Below are 24,194 nucleotides of genomic sequence, written 5' to 3' on the forward strand. Positions count from 1 at the left end.
TTGGGATGAAGGGTGAATTAGTGTCATTTATGCTACCTGCCTGGACGGGTCAATTACTTTTGACTTTTTGTAGTGCTGCCTCGGGATAAACATTCAATGCTTGATATGTTTCCACGACTGCAGGAAACTCTTCCGGGAACTGGGGTATCTTGGTAGTTTTCGTGCGTCCTATTCCCAAAATTCACAGCTTTTGTTTTCGCAACTGAAGCTTTGCTCCCACACTGAGCCACCGAGTCAAAGTCAGTCAAAACAATGACAGTGAAAGAATGTGTTACGGACGTCACAGTGAAAAAACTCTGAAAATAATAGCAACGTTAAAGGAAAGTTCCTGGAAACAAAAACAAATGATCAATGTTAAGTACCTCAAAGGGAGTTGATCAGAAATGAGAGGCGCCTGCGATTATTTTGAGACACTCTGAGTATTTTTCATGCAAATGTGAGTAAATATTCATCAGTGCAGGCAGAGCGTCTGCATGGTATAGTATTAGGCTATGTTTACACAAGACCGCTGTCTGGAAGCTGGCTGAATTTTCCCATGTTGAATGGGGGAAAAGTTTCGCGTTTAGACTGCACCTTGAGTCAACTGTAGTTGTCGTTCCAGGCCACTGGATGGCACTGTGATTTCAGCATGTCATAGAACGCGCATGCGCTTAACCCTTAGCTTCTGCCTCATAGTCCTCATCTAACACATTTATGATTCTTTTTCTAGTTGTGAAATCTAAAAAATGTTTTGTTTATGGTTTGTATCTGAGGCTTTAGGGCAGGGGTCCCCAAAGACGGTCCTCGAGGGCCGGCGTCCTGCATGTTTTAGTTCTCTCCCTGGTGGCAGCAGCAACCTTTTCAGCAAGTCAATGTTCTTCTAACGAGCCATCATTTGATCCAGGTGCGTTAAACCAGGGAGAGAACTAAAACATGCAGGAGGCCGGCCCCTTGAGGACCGACTTTGGGGACCCCTGCTTTAGGGGAATCATTTCCTGTGAATCATGTTTCACTCAGCAGTTAATCTAATCGTTTCTGTTTAGTTGCAGTAATTTAGCTTAAAAGTTGTTATGCCTAGCTTAAGCTTTGAAACTGACACAGGATAATTTGACTTTCACAACACCAGGCAGGTGATTCTTACCAGTAAATTATACAGTTATTGTTGGGGGGGAAAAAAACAAAACATACATGATAAACTCTCATGTAAACTACAGTAAACTAATAAAGACCAAACCAGTTGTTCTCTTCGGTGTCTTTTTGCTAAAAGATCTTACAAGGTTGACGTTCCGGGGATGGGCCGTCCCGTATCCACTAAAACACACCAGCAGTAACCAGTATGCTGATGGCACTGGACCGGTTTGTAAAGACCTCCAGACCCACAGTCCGGAATGATAATGGACTCCCGGGAACTCTGCTGAGCCTCATTCAGGGCGTTCTGCCTCTCCTGGTCACAAGAGGGAACCTTTTCTGGAAAACGAGTTGCAGCAGAAAAACAGAGAAACAAGGTTGGTCAATGAAATGCAAAAACATGAAATCTTACCAAAGATTTTTGGTCTAGTTTCTAGTGCAAATATCTTAGTGCCCTTGAGATGAGTATAAGGATTTTTTTTAGCAAAATATAGAAGCTTGTTGTAAGTCACTAATTCCTTAATATTGGTTTTAAAAAAGTACTAGTTCCACTGGCAGATTAGATTATTTCACTTATAACAAAAGGATTTTCACATGTTAAGAGTAAAATAATCTGCCAGTGGAACTAGTTTATTAATGGCTTAAAAATAATAAAAACCCAAAATTCAGTGTCTTTTAAAATTAGAATTAAGAGCCATCGATTTAAAAAAAACAAAAAAAAACCGTACATTTCTGCCAAAACAGACATTTTCTGAGTTTGAAAAGTAAAAATATTGCTTGAAAAAAATTAAAATAAATTAACTAGAAAAGACATGAAAATGTCTTTTTCACCACCTTTTATTATCTGAGACGTTGTACAGACAGTGTTGCAGTGGAAAGGCTTACATCACGCCCAGCAGTGGTACTAATCCCAGCTGCCAAACTAGATACCAACACAGAACTGAATGTCTTCTGTTAAGCCTTTCATGTCAAACAACCCCATTCTCACAATAATGAATTAAAACAGTTTATTATACAGAGTTTATGCTGGAGCCAAAAAAAATTTAAAAGATTCTGTACATATTTTACAAATGAAAAACGGTTCATGCTGGAAACCCTTCAGGTTTGTGTGGATTGGAAATATCCATCCTCCCCGCCTGTCATGAAAATCTTTATTTCCAATGATTTTTCTCCTTTTTTTCTTTGTCAATTTCTGGTTATTCTTTTGTCAGTAGGGACTGGAAGAGAGAACACAAACCCTCTGAAAGTAAATATCCTAAAAAGGAAAACTTACACAAGAGCAAGTAGGAGAGACTGGGGCAATTTGCTCCATATTTTTGGTTGATAATGGACAGAAAATGACCATCTAAAGTACATTTAATGACCTCTGTTTTATTCATCCCACTCTGGCCATCATTATTCAAGTGAGGCTATTTACAAATACAGTCTTTTCTTCCTTCCTTTTTTCTTTTTTTGCTCTTCTGTCCTAAACTTCCCTCCATCCCGTCTCTTTAAACCTGCTCTAAAGTCTCCCGTCACTTTCTCCTTTCCACTCCAATGGCTTTCAGCTGTGGGCTAATCGTTGCAATATTGTTTCTAGGAAGCCTCCGCTGCAGTTCAAGCAGCAGCTGAAATAAAGTCGGGGAAGCCGTGTGAAGGAAGGCTTGTAGGTGCATGCGTCGAGACGATGAAGGGTTCGGTCACGGAAAATTTCAGCTCCTTTCGCAGCTTTTCAACACGTCGTTCATTACTTCCCCCCTTCCCCCCTTCGTACTTCCCCCCTTCCCCCTCTCTCATTCTTCGCTTTTTGTGCCGAATAGTCAAACAGATGTGAACGCCCCTGGCACCGACCCGAGACAACAACAATTGGATTAAAAGACGAAAAAGATGCGTCTCAGACGGGGAAAGTCCACAGCTAGCGAGTTCTGTACATGACGGAGCGCTTTCCAGACTTTGAACGCGTCAGAGTCTGGCGGCGACGCGTCTGTTTGGGGGGGAAAAAAATGGACTTTGCGTCGGTTTGCCTAAGCAAACACTCTTCGCAAACATTTACTCCGCTCCCCGTCTCTGGCGGGGTTATCCAGAGACACGGACGTCGCCGCTCTCGACTGGTTGGTTAGGACTCAAGTTTTTCCAGGAAGAGGAGAAGAGAGACGAAACTGTGAAGACTTTAAAACGGGGAGGATTCTTCCACCGCGCCGAGAAAGCAAAGCCCGAGTAATCAAAACATCGCTACAGATGACTGCCTTCGCTTTTAGCCGCTCTGGCCTCAAACGCTGGGCAGGAAGAAGCAAAGCGCTTCCCCTGAAAACACGGCTGTTAGCTAAAGCGCTTACTTAGCTAAAGGTGAACAGAAACGTAGTGCAGTTCAAGTGACTTCCAGTTTACAAATCCTTTTCTGAAATACCTAAAGATACGTCTGAAGATCTGAAGAGTTGGCTAAGAACTTATTGAAACAATTGAAAAACAGATTTAAAAGCATGAAAACTGTAAGTTGTGGTTATTTTACCATTTTTAGGTTAGTTGGGGTTTGGGGAGGGAAAAAATGTCCCAATTTGCCATAACATATGGCAATGCAAAAATGAAAAGAAAAAAAACAATAGCAGACATGTTTTTTTAAAACATAATTTCTTAAAAAGTATTAATTCAATTAATTTATCAAAGTATTAAATAAGTAAAGAAAACAGCGATATTTCAGATTTTTTGCGTCGCCTCTTTATATAAGAAATATTGACCGTAATGTAGCATCAGTCAATGTAGCAATGAGTGTCTGTAAAGTAGCATCTTTACAGACACTACTTTAATTAAGTTAAGCTAAGGAAGTTCTGGATTACCAAGGATTGAACATGGAACTTTATTGTTGTTAACGTGTTCTCCCCTTCCTGTATCTGCTAATGTAATTCATAAAAACATCCTAACATCTAATAATGTATAAAGTACATTTACTTTATAGGGTGCTATAAAGAGAGTGCTTACTTTCCATTCCACGAAAAGAAGCGTTTGTGATTTTAAAAAAAAAGGAATTTCAAGAATATCCACCTCGACAAGAAGCTAGTGGGTTGAGTTCAACACAGCACAATATCTGAATCACTAAACCATCCGCCACTTTTCAAAATTCACAAATTGTTCATGCGCTTGGCATGTTTCCCCCCTGGTGGCCAAACGTACTTGGCTTCTGCTGCTTCTCTGCACACTTCCTCAACTCAAGAGACACAGAAACCAAGCACAGTGTGGAATTACAGATGTGGACACACACTTCGCTCGCGTCTCCGACGTGATGACAGCTCCCCCTCGAGCTGGCTTTGTCCGTTTGTCCTTTTGAGGTCTTCAGATGCTAACTGGAAACAGGAAGCCGGAGTTTCCACCGAGCTTTCAAAGAGCTGTCACTGCAAATATCTCTGAAAAACTCAACGACTTCAATGCACGCCAGACCGCAGCTTCCTTTGCTGCGAAGCCATCCGTCAAAAATACTTACAGAAACACAAGATGCAATCACTGGGATCTTCTGCTGTTTGCAATGAAGCACGAAATGCGAGATGAAATACAAAAACTGTGTTCAGGAAGGAAATAAGACTGGTGGGGTGGTGTGTGTAGATGCAAAGCAGCAGGATGAATTCAAAATATCTATTGAGTGAAGGGAAGTAAACAAGCAGATCGACAATGGACCATGCAGATCAGAAATAGAGTGAAATGCAGTCACCATCAGAGTCAATTTCAAAATCAGTCCTTGTTGATCACATCTGACTTCATTTTGTGACTGAGATGCTAAACACGACATTATGACTTCAGGGAACATCACACATCGACAGTCCCAACATGTAGAACATGCACCATTTCAGATCGGAACGGACAAGAACACTCTTAAAACGTCACACACGGCAGGAACAATGCAAAAAACACACAAGTGTTTTGTTTGGTTTCTAGTGCAAATATCTTAGTGCACTTGAAATAAGACAAAACTAACTCAAGTAACTTTTCAACAAGATGTAAGAGCTTGTTTTAAGTCTATAATTATCAATAAATACTATAAAAATAATCTAATCTGGACAGAAGAGGGAGTGTGCTGTCATTGTCGCGGTATGTTTTCTAGCCTCACCTTGCCTTCTGGAAGTGGAGCTGTTCTGCTTATTCTCCATGTACCCCAGATGTTTTATCCACAGTGTCGGAGCAGTTATCTCTGCGGTGACAGCATGACAGAGGAGAGGTCAGTAGCATTCACAAATGGAGGTATTTAATTTAATATAATGTCTAACTTATTCAGCAGTCTGGCTTTTGCCCACAAAACCAAACTTAAAACGGCATTAAGAGTCAAAAGACATCAAATATGAAATGCAATTTTTGACATCTGGATATTTCCATTAGATGGTGTGTTTTTTTTAAAATGTTTTTTAAGAGAATAGATCTTAGGTTTGGAAATGAACTTGTTGACAAAGTACATCTGCTGCAATTTGCTGGAATATGATGAGCTTGAGCTCACAAAGGAGCAGTTATGCGAGCCGCGTTTGACCCCGGAGAGCCATCGCGGGTCTGCGGTATGCACATTTAGTTGTCGAGGCGACCGTCTCGACCGTGCTGTAACGGCGGAAGAGCTGTAAGGGGAAGCTTACCCTCACCCTCGGGGGGGATGTGGGTCTCCATGGTGGGGGTGGGCTTGGAGCCGTCGTCTGGGTTGAGAGTGAGAAAGAAACGGAAGGAGACTACCATTATTGAGATTAATACAATCTACTCTCCAGAACTGTTGAATGGTTGGGATTTGCACATGGCCCGGCCAAGAGAGAGAGACAGAGAGAGAGAGAGAGAAAGAAAAACAGACAGAAGGAATGACAGACAAATCACAAGACAACCACCCACCCGTGGGTGCCTGTGGAAGCCCGCGTCTATAAATCACTCACAACATGATCGGGCTGCGCGTTCAGCAGGCGGCCTCAAACATCCGTTCAATAGCCACGTTCAGCTGCAGGTAATTCAAACGACTTCCATCGTCACAGCGAGGGAATCAGTTGATGGTTGGTTGACTCGAAACACTAGAGCTGAGCAAGCACTGAGGCTGCGTTCAGTTTCAGAAGTAATGTGGACTTTTGTGCACATGAGGTTATTTAGAGTAACTTTGGTGATGAGCTCAACATCAGGTTATTGCGCCAAAGTCCTTTTCGGTGTCTAAGTTAAAGCTTCTCTTTTACTTCAGATCAGCTCTTTTGATATTTGCAAGAGTTATGAAAATGTATATGTTATAAACAATAATAATAATATAGCTCTTATGTACGGTAGTTCAAATGCTGCACTTAAGCACCAAGTATAGTCAGCGCCGTGGCTAAATATTATGGCGTTATCATATCCATGACTATCCATGACAGCCGTCCACATCAAACGTCAACATTAGCAAACTTTTCTTCGTTGCAAAAAATAATAATAATAATAATAATAATAATGCATTTGTCAAATTTTAAAAAAAATATTTCCACGTTCTCCTGGAGATTTCGATCTCCAGGAGAACGTGGTGACCGCAGCTCTAAACGGTGGTCACCACAGAAATATTCACCACAGAGCCATGAATATTTCTTGCTTTTAAACTATAATTCAGGGATCAGAAATTTTCAGGGGTTGAATGATTCCATCTGAACAACTTTACAGCTGTAAATTGTTGCGGGATTTCACGCTCACTGGAATAAAACTGATTGGTTTCCTGGGACAGATTAGCTTTAGCACATAATCCACAACTTTTCTGTAGGCCAGAGGTTTGAATTACTTTAAAAAAATACTTTAAAAAAAAATTATAAATATATATATACTGTATATATATATATACATATATATATATTTTTGTAGCGGTGTCAATCCTGCTCGTGTACACGCTGCTCACACCCTTCTCTTGCTCTCTGCTACGCCACAGCTCCTGAACAGCAGAGGCTGCTATGAATGCTAAGACCGGTTAGCATGGCCACCGATGACTGTGGATAAACAGTTTCCCTGGAACGTAGGGCTGGATGGTGCAGCTGAGAAACGTATCATGATATAACCGTTCCATGTAAGTCGATATCGATAATTATTTATTAGTTTTTTGTTTTAAATATCTAATTCCTCTTTTATCCTCAATTTTTACTCCATACCATTTATTTTTAAGCAGTAATGAGGCATGGTGGCTAAGTTACTCAAGGTTGTTGCTAGGTAACCAAAGAGTGAGTGAGTTAGTTGATGCCACCAACCTTGCTTACCTCATTGAGCAGCTAAAGTCTATCCTCCCACCTACATCTCCCAGAATGCTGTGCGGTTCTGGACCGGAGTTCAGTGAATATTCTTTATAGTAAACATTAAATATTCCATCAGCTGTATTAACTATTGACATTGTTATTGATTTATTGTCCAGCCCCACTGGAACGTTAGGTTGTTTCTCTGCTATTAGCACAGCTGCAGCTAACCGGCTAATCTTGAGCGTTTTACCGTCGTCCAGTTTATGGGAGTCTTGCACCTCACTGGTTCCCCGGTTGTTTTTCCATCACTATTTTCTAAAGCCGGGTCCACATCAGAAAATAAATCAAAAAAAGTGATCAACTTTATCCAGACGGGATTATGTTAGAAAAGTGTTGTTTCGCTTGCGTTCACTAAAGATGCTTCACTCAAACATTTTCAGAGGCTTGTTTTATTTAATTTTGAATCTATAGAAGATCATGCTGTAAATTCTAGAAGCGTTTTTTTCTCGTCACCATTTAACAATGAGAAACGAAGAGTTTAGTTGTGTCCTTACAGCCCCCTTATTGAATATAACATTCATACCCTTGATAATTTCATGCAAATTTCTCATTGGCGCTTTACCATTGATCTTAGAGAAACATAGCAATGTAATCTGACATAATGCTGCGGGCTAAAATCAATATTTAGACATGCTGGCAGAGTCCTTGTCCAGGCTGAATCATATTTAACTGAGAATTAATCTGCCTTGTATACTCACCCTGTGTGCGGTTTCGCAGCCTCTGGAACATTCCTTGGGAAATAATTATGTCAAAAGCATACAACAGAAAACATTTCAACATTACAGCGAAATCCTTTGAAGTGAGATCAGGCGTCGACACATTCAAATAATTCAAAAACTACTAAAATAAATACTCAAAATCTTCTATTTGTTGGTTCTTCCCTCCAGTTTTTGAGAAATTATTGAACTGTAAAGGCTTCAGCATACTATAGGAAATGGGTTTTTACTGATTAAATATTTAAAACAATTAAAATAGTATATACTTTAATATATAACTCTCAACAGTAGCCTGGAACAATGTCTTCCTGTTTAGAAAGAAGTTAAATTTGCAAAAATAGGTCTCTGTTTACTGTCTATGTAAATAGAAAGTTACTTTCTAATAACATACAAAAGAAACACTAGATCGACAACAGGACTTTCAAGAGGAACTTCAAAACACTAGACAAATTAAAATATATTTCTTTGTGATTTTTTTTTAAAATCATTTACACTTGAACTCTAAAAAGGAAAGCAAAACATCTGCTCAGAAGCATTCCTGAATAATTACTAATAGTTGATTCTTCAAAATAGCTGTCAAATGTGTGAAAATTTTGTTCTTCTGTACAAAATTTCATACAATTTCTCCTTTTTTTTTTTTTGCATGCTTTCACTAATTCTAACTGTGAAGATTCACGGCTTCCTGTTGCGGCACTTTTTACTTGGGCAAATATGGACTTTGTGCATGTTAGGCAGAGCAAAACTGGGTCGAAAGACCTTTTGAGCTGCTGTATCCCAACACGCTTAGAAACAAACAAACAGAGAACATGCAACAGATCTCAGCTCACCTTTTCTACCCGCATTCGGGGGCCCAGGTGGTCGGTCGGTTACTGACCCTGAGGCATTTGGAAGGAGGGGGGTGGAGACACAACAGAGAGTGAGCAATGCTTTAGACAGCGGAAACAGACACTTCTTCTGAGGACCTTCACTTTAAAATATTTCAATTGGATTTCGTTATTCTTCTGATTATCTCTAAGCTTGCCGGCCGACGCAGGATGAAGAACCGCGACACCAGCTGCGCTTCCATTACAAACGGGCGCAAAACTTTGTCGATGTTCCGCTGACGTTCGAAGAACACGCAACTTCAGCAACTGCGGTGTTTCCGTTCAATGAGAATCGCAATTAAAGTCACATGTGAATACGTTTGTTCGACTTGATAAGTCGTCCTCCAACTACTTCCTGTCGTCTTCTTCGGCAACATCCGGTTGGCGATAGTGTGACGAGCGTGATGCGAAAAAAGTGTTACACCAATTTTGATACAGCCATTTTAGCACTAAAGCAAGTTTTTTTTGTTTGTTTTTCTTTTAATTTTGCCATTAAGCAAAATTACTTTCGAAATGTTCGATTGCGCGATGACATGGCCAATGGAAACGCAGCTAGTGTTCAACTTCTTGCTGCAGAGGAAACCCTATGTTAGTACTTGATTGTATCCTAAACATTGCACCCGTTTCATCAGCCTCATACCAACAGAGACCAACTTTCTGGAAAATTACTGGCAAAAATGTATTTTCATTTCACTGTATTCGTCCGGCGCATGCAGGTAGTCAGTTTCATGCATGGATGCTCTCGGGGAAAATGAATCAAATGATCCAACCAATCACAACAAAGGGGATAATTTTGAGTGAAAGCAACTGGAAGAAAAACTTACTAACTGAGAATCCACTCCTTCCAGCATCAGTTCCCATATTTTCACTGAAGTTTCCTGCAAACGTATGTCAGATGATTTACTCGGGTGATCGAGTCATGTTCGAGTCCAGCATGTCTAGTTATACTGAGAAGGGAAAAACAAAAAAAAAAAAAACGAGGGCATCGCGCTTTGGATGCAGCAGCTGAGCAGGGTCAGGTTTGCTACGCTCAGATTCTGCTTCCATCATCATACATACCTTTGCAAGAAACCATGAAGATATCGGACCTCATGCAGGGCAGAAAGGGGGCAGGTGAAGTTGACTGAGTTTTAGAGTTACTCAGAACGGACATTGAAATGATTTGTCCGGTTGTAGAGCAGAGAAATTTGGGTTGTTGGACATTTTTTCCCCCAATGATTTCAACCACTTTTGCAGAAAACAAATGAAACCATTTATGTCAACAAAGGCTTGTAGATTTGGATACAGTACCTGGTAGAAATTCACTTTTCACAGTATCTTTGTGTTTCTGTATTCAGCTCTCCTGAGTCAGTGCTTGGAAGCACCACCAACTGCAGCTGGGAGTATTTTTGCGAAGGTCACTGCCAGTTTTGCAAACGTAAAGACTTCCGTTCTCGAATGGGAATGGAAATAAAGTTAAGCTCCAAGTCTTAAAACAAGTTATCAGTTGGATGTAGGTCTGGACCTTGGCTGGGTCGTAACTTGAGGGCCATTGACGTCGTAAGATGGGAAACATTTGCCAAACAGGATTTCTTAAAGCATTTCCTTGTGTTTACAGCTTCCTCGTTCTTGTTGAAATAAGAAATTATTTATTTCACAGCATGATGTGCCGAATAAAATGTTAAAAACTCTGGATATTGTTTTGTAACTCTGTTTTAAACTTCTCCACAACTTGGTGCCTGACCAATCTACTGTGTTTCTTGGTCTTCAAGATTAATTTTGTTCTCCAGCACTCTTCTGACACATTTACAAAAAGAATCTTGTATGCCTCCTGAGATCATATTATGCACAGAAGGACTCGTTTTTTATTTAATTTGGTACCTTATGAAGTCGATTAGTTGCACTGGATTTTTTAGGAATATCAAGTTAGACAGGGCTCATGGATGCCAGATGTTTCAGAATTTTATGACTAAAGACTTTTTGTTTTTATTTGTATCACTTTCATTTGACTCCACTTTGTGTAATCCAAATGAAACACGAAGAAAATACGAATAGTTTTCCGGGACGTTGTTTGTCAGAGGTGATAATTGGGCAAAGGATTTATGTCACATATTTCATTTGCTGGATTTTGGTCAAACTGAGCGGCTGGGTTCGATTGCTTGGCAAATTTGAGCTAGAATAATTTCTTAATTACAAAAACAGTGTGATTAATACAAGTGTGCGGTTCTTCAGTTTTTTTATATTAAATAAAAAGAGGGCTTGTATTGTTAATACAATTGATACTTTTTATTTTAATTTGACGTGTCAGACTTCTGGTCTTGTGTTTTTTTTGTAGTTTTTCCTTTAAATCATTTTGTTCAAACCTCACGCAACATTTGGACGAAGTTTATAAGTATCTAAAAAAACTTTTATAACATATTGCATGGGTGGGCAATACTGTACATACTAACAATTTTATCGCAATATTTTGTGGTACTATTCTGAAAACGACAAAGATTATTTTATTTTATTTTTTTAAACTGTTATTTTTTTTAGGCAACTATATGACTGACTGCATGGTTCAGCATTCATTGTGCCATAAACACAAATATTGTTCTTGAAAATCATCTCTATTTGAGTCGGGCTTATTTAGGACGCCACTTAAAAAAAGTGAGATTTCTGATAAACTGCATACAGCAGCTGCACTTAATCATATGTTTCTTTTATTGATATTTACTGAAGCTCTCGTGGCACAGATAGGGGAGAAAACAGCAAAACTAATACTTCCAATCATACTCTCAGTTTTTTTTTTTTAAATTTACCTTCAGTAACTGGAATGTATCGAGACACCCATAAGTGAAGATTTATACCATGATTAAAAAAAAAAATTCACAATAAATGATACTATACGTGCCCACCCCTAACATTAACCTGACAAACAGTAACCATAGGCAACCAAAGCAAATTAGTCTGCTTTTTTTTCTAAATAAAGTGCAAAAAAAAAGCCATTCGAGAGCAAATCAAAATAAAATCTGTTTTGAGGTAGAGTTGAGAAACTACAGAAGTAAAATTTCAAGGGGGAATCTGAAACTAAAGTATTGATCTGATACTGATGCTGACTTTTTTTAATCGATATTTTGGATCGATCTGTCAGCTCTGATTAAATCATTTTTGTATCAATTTTTAATTAGTCAGTTGAACACAAATTTAGACTCAGGTTAGGAAATCCCTAAGTTTTGATAAGTTGTTTTCAGCCCACATAAGCAAATCTTGGTTAAATCTCTGCTCTATGTTCCAACAGGGACCGTGAACAACTCCAAAGGCACATGTGAACAGTTTAACCAGACCATCCAAAACAAAATTTACACCATTTGCTCTGGTGACTCTGCAACCCAGTCCTGGCAAAGGCCCCAGAGTGTTATCTCACAGAGGAAAACGAGGGCGATTATCAGAAAGCGTTCCCATCCAGGATGAGCGTACAGAGTCCCGCTGAAAGCACTTAGAGCACCAGAGAGGCCCCTGATGATCCAGCCATTACTGGCCTTCTTGTTGACCTTGCACCTGTTGTACAATGTAATGACATTGTACAACAGACTAGACTCTGTGGCAGAGTGTAGTCTCGGACTCTGTTCAAAGACTTCCTCCTTTACTCTTGAAACTGATCAATTCGAATCTGAGAACAAGTTGATGAGTATGATTTACTTAAAGACAGGATTTTTTCACTTTGAGTCAATTTTGACCCAAAAAAAAAAAACAAAGTCAAAACATTAACGTCTGAGGACACAGGATGAAACATAGCTGCTGTGCTAATTCCTGCATATCTACCCTGCCACGAATTGCAACTAAATTCAATCAAAGATTTGACCGTCCAAAACGTTTTGCGGTCAAGTCAAGCAAGAACAGCTGCCGATGCAATTCCCAATTGTCTGTTTTGCTAATGCCAGACATTAACACTAATGAGTTAACAATTCTGGAGCTTTACAGAGATGTCTAATTAGAGGAGTGCTAATGGGTAGAGTATGTTTGCGGTTTTGCAAGGAAACAAAACACAATTTGTGGAGAGCCGAGCTCTGCCACGGCTTTGTTGTCTGTGGACGGGCCCCCGTTTTTGCATAGTATATGTGGATCGCAGTGATTTGTTTATATTCACAGTGTTTTGCTTCAAAAGGTCAGGGTAGTTTGCCTGAGACTTTTGAGTTTTGTTTTATTTATTTTCCACATTTAAGGTCCAACCAGAGCATCTAGGGGTAAAAGTTAAGATTCCCATAAATGCAACATGGCGGAGCGGCAGAGCTGGTAGAGAGCCTGTTGGTCTGGGGATTTGACTCACAACCTCAAGATTATTACTACCACCACAAGAAAGCGGTGGTACATTTTTGTGCTACCACCTAAAACATGTGGGACACCAACTTTGGAGACAGCTGACCTACATAAATTCCATAGCATGCCAAATGTCCCGAATACATTAGCGACGGTAAAGCTGCCAAATCTTGTATGTGTATAAATAATCTGCTGTTTTTTTTTTTTAATGATTAAATCAGATGAGATACAGAATCAGCTGACAGGGAGGAGATACTAAGGACACCAGGATGAGTCGGCAAAAGCCGAGTACATTTCCTTCACACACTGGCTGATGAAGACCTCCCCGCCCAGTCAAAGTACCTGAACACACAGGCTTCCTGTTGTGCACAGAGGAGCCACTCACTGGCTTGCCGTCGGAGGTGACGCACCAGCAGTAACCTGTCAAAGTGTGACACTGGACCTGACAAACACATACAGATGCAAACATATCTTTTATGACAGCTGCGTTTATCTGAGTACGCTAATAGAACAGAAAAAGGAAGGTGGGGAGTGAAGCACACACCTGGGCGAACGTTCCATCCTCGTTGCATTCCGGGACGAACGTGGACTCCTGAGGCCTCCGCGCCTGTTCCAGGGCCTGGTTCCTCTCGACGTGGCACTTCGACTGACCTGCCTCTGTGAAAAACAAAACAAAACAGATGGTTCTTTTCTCAATAAGACCCCTGTTGCACCTGCAACCCACTGCGGTTTAAACACTCAATTAAATGTTAAATGTACAATCAATTGAAGAATATTTCAAGGAATTGGAACAGACTTATTGATCCACAATGTGACATAACGAGGCGAAGCAATGAGCGGCGAGCGCTCTGTAGTTTTACTCTGAAGAGATATTTCTGAGATTGTGGGAAAAAATGAAGAACAGAGGAGGTTTCACATTTAAAGGTTGAAAATCCCATCAAGATGTGTGTGGGTTTTTTGGGGTTTTTTTGTCTTTTATGGCGTTCACCTTTGGTGTTGAACTTTATGCTTAGCTGTTCTTGTAAATATAGTCTCAGCAGGGTGCAGAACAGAGTGGCCTTCAGTGGATGAGAGAAAGTTCATAAAAAGTAATCCCAGAGAAGACAGTCTGAAAAATAAGGAGGGAACTAAAACAGGACTGTGATGTCAAATGTAAAATGTAGAAAAATGGACTGTGATTTTTTTATATATATTTATTTGGTGACGTTACGTTCAGAAGGTTTTTCCAGTCACCTAAAAACATTAAATTATTGCCGAAAAAAGGTCTGGTGGTTGTCTTTTCTTATTTTGGGCTTATGTGAACATTGCCACTCTCTGACCTATTATTCTTCATGCTTCATTGAACTAGTTGGCATAGGTGCTACTGGCTAAAATACAGTTACCATGTGTGGGTTCAGTGATACAAAGAAATGTATTATAAATGGGAATGTTTTTCAAGTGCACATGCTACAATTAGCATAACACACAGGTCATACAGTTACCTGAAAAAAAAGTAATAAATCGTTCTCATTGTCACTTTTATTGTTATCACCATAGTACCGCAAAATATTGTGATAAAACTTTAAGTCCATACCGCCCACCCCTACGGCTCACCCTTGCTTATTGAAGACGGTCTGTTTTATTGTGTTTTAAAACCGAAAAAAGAGAAGAAAAAAACCTGTGCAAAGACAATTTAAGCTTCTCTCAGTTTTTTCTTTATGCGCCACAGGACTTTTATTGTGAAATAAACCCAAGCATTACAAGAAGGAGGGGGAGAAAGTCAAAGTGAGTAGTCAAATATGGAGGGCTGCACCAGCTGTAATATTCAAACCCATCAATGAGTCTTTCAATATCATCCATCCATGCATCCACGAACTCCTCCGTATCAATACCCATGTATCGATGCAATCCATCAAGTTCACCCGTCTGAAACAGAGGAGGCAGGAATCGGGCTGCAGTTCTCCTGACGTAAAAACAGGCTTTGAAACGTGGGAGCAAATGCCAGGTTCACACATTGACTCCAGAGTCGAGGGCAGCCTGTGATCATGGTCTGTAAAAACTTACATGTCCACAGAGAGCTGGGAAATCAAAAACATCTCACCCCACCCCCCGCCCAGTTTCCACTTGACCCTTAAGGTTTTACGGCTCAAAGCTGCAACTTTGTGATCTTCAAAATAAATGCGTTTTATTGCTTTCCACATTCGCAGTTTATATCGTCAGAAGGAAAATGAAGACAGGAGACCAAGAAGAGTGTTTCAAGCTAGCGTTGATGTCACGTTTAGCCAGTGTTTTAGCTGAAAGGTCAACACATGGAAATGGGCGAGTTGGAAGCTGAGCTGGAAGTGATGCTCATTTGCTTCGATAGGCGCAGCTCTGAAGGTCAGACGCTCTTCGTCACTTTGAAGGCGATAAAAGGACAAAGTGATCTTTAATGAGGGATTCCTGGTTGTGTGTTGATTACAAAGCCGTGCTGTAAAAGGGGAAACAGAGGTGACTTTCAATAGGCGGTCCGCATTCGATCCACCTTGGCCCCCAAGATGTGATTCTTTCTTTTCACCTTTATCCACGTTTCCATGGCAAAGCAACGCGGGAAGACCACCAGATGATGGATTGGATTAAAAAGAAGGGCCGATATTATGCATTTTCCAGCCACATAGTTCCATTTTATAGCACAATAAAATAACTGTTGCCTTCAGTTGTTATAAAAATGCTACATATATCAAATATGACTTAAAAGAAGTTTGATTTTGTAATTTAACACCTTGAAATTGGACCTCTGTCTCTTTAAAAACTGCTGCTCTTTCTGAAACTCCGCCAGGAAGTCATTATATCACTCCTGTATTGACCCCTTAGCAACATTTTTACCAGCGCTACACTGAAAAGTAGCTCGCATAATGAGCTCAGCTGATGTGCAGTTCCACCAGGTGTTTGCTAATTGCTGCTGACTAGTCTGAAGGAGTGCGGGAGTCACAGAGGAGAGCTGGTCTGCGAGGGGAAAGCATGGAAGCTGCATCTTGAAGACGGTGCTCGGTTCACCCTGGCGTTATGCACAGCTGAATGGTTGCCATGGAGATTGAAGGATTTCTCAAACATACATGCAAGAAAAGTAAATGCATATAGATCACATTAAAGCTGCAAGAAGGCTTTTTGTTACAGCTAGGTCCAATTCTGTTTACCAAAGAATTCTACTTTCTGGAAATCTTCTTTCTGTTTTTACAATGTAACTCATTGTGTTGCATTTTGAGCCCTTGGATGATTGAGGTGCTTTGACTGTGACTGTATTATGACCTTTGACTCATTAAAACATTTCTTTGCACTCCTCCAAATAAACCGATTCCCTACATGGGGTGAATTTCACAGCTTCTAAAAGTGTCTCCTCAGTTCTGACCTTTCGGCTCTGGCTCCCTCCCATCAGATGTGGCCGTTGGTGCTGGAGCCACCGGCTGCGTAAACTTCACTGAAAGACAAACGAGTCCTTTACATGCAATACAATGGTTTCTGTGCAAAACGGACAGTTTTTGTGTCAGAAGCAAAAAAGAAGCCATGAATATACCAACTGAAGGTAAATCTGGTATTTTTCTTTAGAAAGATATATAGATAGAGCATTTGACAAATGAATGCTCTATTAATAAATACATTTGTTTACACTGGACGGACAAAAAACATTAAAAAGAGCTTTATTCGCATGCAAAACGTTTGAAAACCACAACAATTAGAAAAATAGCACATCAGCATTCATTAATTATTTCTGCAGATTACGATAAACATGTTTGCATTGTGGAGTCATCTTTACATTCTCACCAAAATCGAGCTAAAAATTCCCTTTAAGCTCTTAGCCCTGCGAGTTAGCTTTGATTTATTCATAGATGACATTAACATTCGATGCCTGAGTTTAAATAACCTAAAACGGAAAAGAAGCAATTGATTAAAGTCTAAAACCATAAATTAAAGGTCACCATGTGCGTTTTGCGGGAAATTAAAGAAGTAATGACAATGATTTGATCATTATCAGTTTGTAAAATTATTTTGTTTAACCTCGATTGTCCAAAAACATAAAACAGATTACGTACTGTTTTTATTTATTAAACAAAAACAAGAATAAAAGGGGAGAAACTGATAAAAAAAAAGTCATGGTATAACTTCAAGATGGCTGCGCATTGATGTGAGCATTTATCGCATCGTTTATCACTTATCGTGATAAATTTCTCATCTAGATAAGAAATTTGATCCATTATTGTCACAATAATTTCCAATCAGTGCTGTTTAAAACCTTTAGCTCTCCTTATAGTCGGGATTGATAGTTTTACTATTTTCTCCACTGTCTGTTCAACAAAAACATAAATAAATACGAATAAATTTGAAAATGCAAATCACACTTCTTTACATGACCGGTGTCCTAAACAAGCATTTTACAAATGGGAATGTTTTTCAAGCGCATTATTTGTGTTTGTGGGTCTCTAATTAGTGTGACACAGTCTACAGTTGCCTAAAAGAGAAACATTAAACAGTTCTTATCGTCACTTTTATGGTAGCCACAATATTACAGCAAAATATCGCGATAAAACTTGAAGTCCATTTAGCTGCGCAAAACCTCAATGAACTAAAGCAACGGCTGAAAGAAATTCCCTCATCAGGGATGTGAGACTAATAAAGTCAAACAGAGTAAAATTTCCTCCAGTTAATTTGGCTAATGTTGGCTCTGCAGGCTATTGACTGACGGCGTTTACTTTGTTTTTCCGTTTTGGTTTTTACCTCTGCTTAATGACAGCATTGAATGCGGCGTCCTCGTAGACCCGCGCTCAGATTTCAATCTCGTAAAAGACTTTTATAGTGTCCTAAAACACAAAACCCTGGAACAGAAAGTTGTTCTTGTGTCGATGCAGCCCAGCCGGCGCGGCTTTTTTTTTTTTTTAAATTATTATTTTACTTTTGCCGTCCTCACCTCGACACCTTCCCCGATGCGCCATCGTCAGCGTCTTGTCCCTGCATCGGGCCCTCTGCAGCTCACAGTTTGTCTCGTAGGTCCGCCCATCCGAGCCGCACACCGGCTTCCCGAGCGTCCGCAAGCAGACGGACCCGCAGTGGTTGTCTCTCTCTCCGATCAGCCACTGTTTTCCACAGAGAAAGCAACAAGGTTAGCACAGCGACGCTCTGCTTTGCGGCGTCTCCACGGGTCTCGACTCCCGAGACTACTGCCTCGACTTGTCCCGCATTCCTTGAACACTTGTCAGCTGCTGCTTTGCTTTGTTTTGGCCACTACAAATAAAAAAAGGGATTTAAAGGAAAGTAAGGGGGGTCAACCTTAAGGCCAATTTATCTTTTGGTTTGATGAGGACAAGTTCAACTTTGATGAGCCAAACTGGTTGTTAGGAATCTTTACTTTCCCTCTCTCTAGGTCTGTACTGGTGATCTATTGACAGGACAGCGTTCCCTCTGCCAGAACAAAAAGTTTCAACCCTCCAAGCAGTCACCAGATATTTCAAATCTAAGGGATTTTTGGAAGAGTGAAAAACCTTGACAAGTCAGACGCAAACAATGATAGCGGCACATCAGCATTCCCCCAAAGAGTTGTGTGTTTTGTTTTTTCTTCAAGGTTTCAGACATTAATCTGTCACATCTTGCTTGGAAACAATGTTGAAACAATCTGAAGTCCTTGTTTCATAATGCGCAATTAAAACAATAAGATTTTTTTTTTTTTTTTCTTCCCGTGGGAAAATGTTGCCTTTGAAAACCTCCGTATGAATTTGCATGCGGCAGCGCTGGTTGGATCTGACAGTAGATCTTATAAAGGGCAGGTACTGAGGGAAGAAGGTGATGGAAAATAAGATGTCAAAGAGATGAAAGGCAGAAAAAGAAAAAAAGAAAAGGGTAACATTCTTATCTTATCAGATAATCTGAAGACACTTGCAAAAAAAAAAAAAAAAAAGAAGAAGAAAGAAACGATGTGCTATAGGAGCGCATGTGAAGGTTCTGCCTCTGCTCTGGCTGTGAGACGGTTCCCCTGCTTCGGTGCCCGAGCGCCAAACAAACACGAGACGCTGTGTTTTGGAAAAACATCTGAAATTGTTGCTGGGAGACGGATTGTCTCTGAACATGTAAAAGAGATATCAGACGGTTTAGATGGAAATGATGCCAAACCACAGATGTCACGAATGAGTTGGCGCACGACGGGGAATTTATACACAAGCGATTCCCAGTGAGTCTTCAGACGTGCTCTGGTCTGCGCTCTAAGCTCGCAGCAAGCGGTTCCTAAAGACGCTCTGCTCCGCTCGGCCATCGCAGCTGATTTCTGTCTGTCTGTCTGTCTGTCTGCAGCTTCGCCCGATTTTGACGTATTCGATGTGTCAGATCGTGAATTTGTGCGACAACCGTTACATTGTGGTTCAGCAGCATGAAAGTTAGGAGCTGATTCATTAGGAGCGCCGTTCAGTCAGCATGGCAGTTTTAAATAGAGAAGGTCTGTGGGCTCCACAAAATATGTTCATTTTACAAATGTTTTTCACAGAATCATTCTTCGGTCCACTCAGTTCTGCCTGCTTTGAGCTTCTTCCAGAACATGCTGTTTTAGGGTCTCTTGTCACTTTAAATCCACTTTGTAGCCACGCCCCCTAATTCAATTTTTACACTCACACATGAAAATGGCTGCGCCGCCATACATCTTTGAAAAGCAGACGCGGAGCCTTCTGCACAGCCAACAAGAAGTTCAGCAAGTTGTTTCTAAATAGTAAGTCGACAAAAAAAAAACACTTCTCTTTTCCAGCAGCCATTGTACTGCAATAAAACCAGCTGGCTAAACATATTGGTGTTCAACTTGGGTTGCTAGGTGAGGGGCGACATGCCGCTCGAGTTGCTAGGTGACGGGCAGTGGCTGCTGATTTGTGACGTTTCATTGCCAAAGGTTTTTGAAACGGCTCATTTTTCCAGACACCAAGAAACATGAACTTATTGCCAAAAAACATCTGGGTTTTGTTTTATTTTTTTTATTTATTTTAAGTGCTTGGGCTGTTTTGTTTTAGAAGCACTGGAAACTCAAATGGAAGTACAATATTGTGCAAAATGTGAATTTTGCAGAGTGCGTCCCTTTAATGTTTCACATACAGAGAACATGAATTGCATGTCGTACACGCTGAGGAACGGAAGAGAAAAGATGTTTTACCATTTCGTCTAACAAGTCAGATGGAAGGAAAATCATCCCATCATCTCTGCTCTGCTCCCACCACCTTGTTCCACTTATTATATGATGGCTTAATTGTGATCTGGAAGTGTCCATTTCAATCCCGCGCAGCTTTTCTTTGCATGTTCTGTTTGCCGTCGGTCCATAAGGACCAGATTTGGGTCAACAAATAGTCCTCACACCAACAAATTCCTCCTCTTCCTCAGTTACCGCCGGCTTCTCGGCTGCTGCTCTTACCAACCTCACATTAAATCAGTCTCTGGTTCTTGCCTGGCTTTTGTAAGTTTTTGTCAGATCAAGTTGCATATGGTGGACAGTGGAACTGAACATTTAAATGTGAGCCAAAGTTTTTCAAAAACACAAAACATCTTTTTTTGAGTCCTAACTGAAGGTTGTGGCTATGATGCATCAAAATGTCAAAAAAGGAGCTTAAACGGCAGAAAACACTTTTGCAAAGGTATTTCTCGAGAGCTTTTGAGACATTTCAGCAGCAAAGCTTTTGAATTTGTAACTTTAAGGTTCCACATGTGGGAAACGGACTGCAGACAAGAAGCGAAGCCTGAGTTAACACGGCGGCATTGTTAAAGCATAAGCAGTACATCTTACTACGATGTCCCGTTATTGATAGAATCTTGTTTTTGTCTGGTAGCAGAACCTGGATCTCTGGTCGACGACCTGCTGAGGAACCCAGAGACGTTCAAGAAGAACCCGCTGATGCTGAAAGAGGGAGCTGAAATCAGACTGAAGGCCAACTTCACCATTTGTTTCTATCTGGAAACCGTAGCAGTTGTTTTATGATGCAGCAAAGCGCCAGAATGTGGTAAGAAGGCTGAGCAAACACCAGGACAGATCGTTTCTTTTGCAGGGGGACTTTTTCGTTATTTTACATTTGTCAAACTGTTCCCGCCAGCAGCGAAAATTATGGCAACTATAAACACGAGTTTTTTACATTTCTGTCCGAGCCGATCAGAAACGCACCAACGTTTCGTAAGTGGTCGGTAATCCAGCTGGCCAAGTAAAGCAACATCTTTACTTCTTCGTCTGAAGTGATCTCAGAGTACGCAGTCTTTATGACACCAAGTTCTCATTTTGCTTTTTTGTCACACTGAAAACTGACCTGGAGAAATGGAAAAAAGTAGTTTTTAAAAAATGATTTCATGTATTAACAATAAAAAAGAATATTAAAACCAACTTGACCCTTCAGGTTGACATTACCTCTCACTTAAATCTTGAGTTAATTGTGATCAACCACATGAAAGATCCAATTAATCAAACCAGTAACGGAGCCCACACATCAAAAACTCTGTAAAATGTAATCTGAGCTATTTGTCTAATGCAGAACCAAATTGAAAACTACTTTTAGATCTACAGTTTGTCACAAAAACTACAAAATATACTCCAATGACTGTATCCACATCAGATCTACAATATTTACATGTATATAAATACATAATTTGTCTATGAAAATTAGCTTCCGTTTTAAGCAATAACGGCATTACATTAGTTTGTCAGTACAAGTGTTAGCCAACACTTTTAACAATGTAGGCACAAATGTAAAATATTTCTGAAAAGTTTATGATTCGTTAAGAAATTAGCTAGATATTGCCAGACAGTCGTGTGTAGATGTAGAGTTGCATCTAAATCTGACCATGTCCATAAATCAATGTTTTTATTTTCCTCCGTAAAAAAATAATATATATATTTTTTAAAAGCCACTTTATACCATGGACCAAACAGGTTAAAGTGTAAAAAGTTTAAAAAAAATCTATAATTCATCAAAAAAATACCAAAAAATATTCTCATCATTTCAATACGTGGAACAACATTGCTTTATCAGAGATTCAATAATTTTCAATAAATATTTAACTGTAACTATATTCCACATGGACCTAAGCTAAGCTGATAAATTAATAGAAAATTCTTCATTCATAAAATAAAAAATACAAAACATTCTCATGTCTACATGGAATGATAGGTAGACTTTTATACAGAGTCTAATGAATAAATTCAGAAATAATTCAACAAACTAGCCAGATATATTCAGATAGCCATGTCTACATGTGGAATCTATTATATATATTTCAATGATTCTTGTTTACAGAGTTTCTGTAAAAAAAAAAAAAAAAAGTTAATTGCCATTTATATATACAACACAGAGGCAAATTGTGTTGCCTCTATAATTCATAACAAAAATAATTCCGCGTTCCTGGATTTAAAGCTTCCTCAATGAAAAAAATGCTAACATTGAAAGTTGGAAGATTTTAAAGTGGTCTAGTCAAAGTCTAGACATAAATCTGATTCAGGTGTCGTGCTACGCTCCCAAACCCTTCAATGTGGTGCAATTAAACCAATTTAAGTAAAAACGAACAAAAACAAAGCAAAGAGTCGTCGGCCCAAATTCCTCAACAACACTGTAAACGCTCACAAACGCTACAGCCGAACTGTCCTCAGGGTTACCGAGAAATGACTTTTTAACGGCAAATGGGTCAGCCATCACTTGAAGCCAAACTGTTTATCATGTCTGGAAAAGATAAATAAAATAAAATCACTTTTTTGCTGCGTCTTTTACCGCGCGTTAAAAGCGAGGCCCTTCCAGGCGCTGGTGGCACGGCACAGTTTTGTTTGTGTTTTTGCTGGGAAGAAATCTGCGTGCAATGACTTTAAAGAGCTGAAACACAGATAAGGTTCTTTCTGAAATAAAGAGAAGATACAAGAGGTGCAGGATCTGCCAGATTAAATCGACCGATAGCGAAGCATGGCGGCTGAGGGGCGGCAGATAAGAGGTTACGGCTCCTTAAGGTACCACCACGAATTTCTGCCTATTTCCAACTCCTTTTGGCCAGAGTTAGTTCTTCAATTATAAATACGTTTAGAAAAAGAAAAATGAAGGAAAATTTCAGACGGGATCGGTTGCCAGAACAGTACGCCCAGAACAAGCCAGAGTTTTAAGGAGGATTCCAGCCTTGGCATTCTGGACAGGAGGAGAAACTCTTGTCAAACGGCTGAGAGTGAAACTAAAATATGATCTGTTCGCAGTGAGTAAGTGCGGACGGGGAGAAACAAAGCAGAGCATTTCATTTTTGACTTGTGCGTCTTCGTCTTGGCCCCGCCGAAGGACGAATGTAATCCGGAAAAGGGTGAGAAAAAAAAAAATGCATCTGCCATTTATCAGATTTTAAAAGATTTGTTTAAGAGTACCAAAGAAAAATAGGAAAAAAAAAGAAAAACCTATTCCTTCCACAGCAGACAGGGATAAAAATACATTCGGCCTGTTGGGGAGTCAGACGAGAGCAGAGCAGTTTGTGTATATGATTAAATATTAAACTGAAACCAAACGACAAGAAGTCCAGATTTAGGACTTTTGGCGTCTGTCCTCCTCCCACGGGCTGACCTGTCCGCCGCGCTCCTGACTCACGTAATGGATGCGGCCTCCTTCCTCATCACAACAAAGCGCCGGGTGACATTATCTGTTGAGCTGCAATAAACCGCTTTCACCAAGTCGCCCACATCTCTGACTCACACCGTCCCACCCACAGACTCGCTGCCTGTAAAGGTGAAACCAGAGCCTCGGGCGGAGGGAAAAAGCTGGGATTTATTAAAATTTTTTTTTTTTTTTGCTTCACAGGTTGGAGTTATTTAACACAAATTTTTGTCTTTTAAATTGTAAGATCTGGGGGGGGGGGGAGAAGTGAGTCCCGGTGTTGAGCAACACGTTTTGACTCACTGTTTAGATGACGGCCGTCCGATGGCGTAAGAGTTTGGGTGTGGATCCGAGCTTTATTCAGTGGATACAAAATATAAAGCAGCAAATGTGTCCTTGCACTCGAGAAAGACGCTCAGGATGTTTTAT

At 40.1% G+C, this 24,194-nt stretch overlaps 1 protein-coding gene across 14 annotated transcripts in view; it reads right to left on the reverse strand.

The window, feature by feature from the left end:
* smoc1 (SPARC related modular calcium binding 1) overlaps positions 1-24,194 on the reverse strand; it is a 62,608-nt gene that overhangs the window by 17,828 nt on the left and 20,586 nt on the right. For 2 of the 14 annotated variants that reach the window (XM_032546295.1, XM_032546296.1), the window contains exons 2-11: positions 18,113-18,278; positions 16,559-16,627; positions 13,736-13,848; positions 13,534-13,633; positions 9,738-9,791; positions 8,878-8,925; positions 8,033-8,065; positions 5,694-5,783; positions 5,183-5,263; positions 1,254-1,446 (exon numbers count right to left, since the gene is read on the reverse strand). In XM_032546295.1, the coding sequence (XP_032402186.1) occupies positions 1,254-1,446; positions 5,183-5,263; positions 5,694-5,783; positions 8,033-8,065; positions 8,878-8,925; positions 9,738-9,791; positions 13,534-13,633; positions 13,736-13,848; positions 16,559-16,627; positions 18,113-18,278 (947 nt within the window). The remainder of the gene's footprint in view (positions 1-1,253; positions 1,447-5,182; positions 5,264-5,693; positions 5,784-8,032; positions 8,066-8,877; positions 8,926-9,737; positions 9,792-13,533; positions 13,634-13,735; positions 13,849-16,558; positions 16,628-18,112; positions 18,279-24,194) is intronic. The other 12 variants (XM_032546297.1, XM_032546301.1, XM_032546299.1 and 9 more) reach the window with 12 other exon arrangements.

Source organism: Xiphophorus hellerii, chromosome 19 (genome assembly GCF_003331165.1).
Source record: "Xiphophorus hellerii strain 12219 chromosome 19, Xiphophorus_hellerii-4.1, whole genome shotgun sequence".
NCBI lineage: Eukaryota > Metazoa > Chordata > Actinopteri > Cyprinodontiformes > Poeciliidae > Xiphophorus > Xiphophorus hellerii.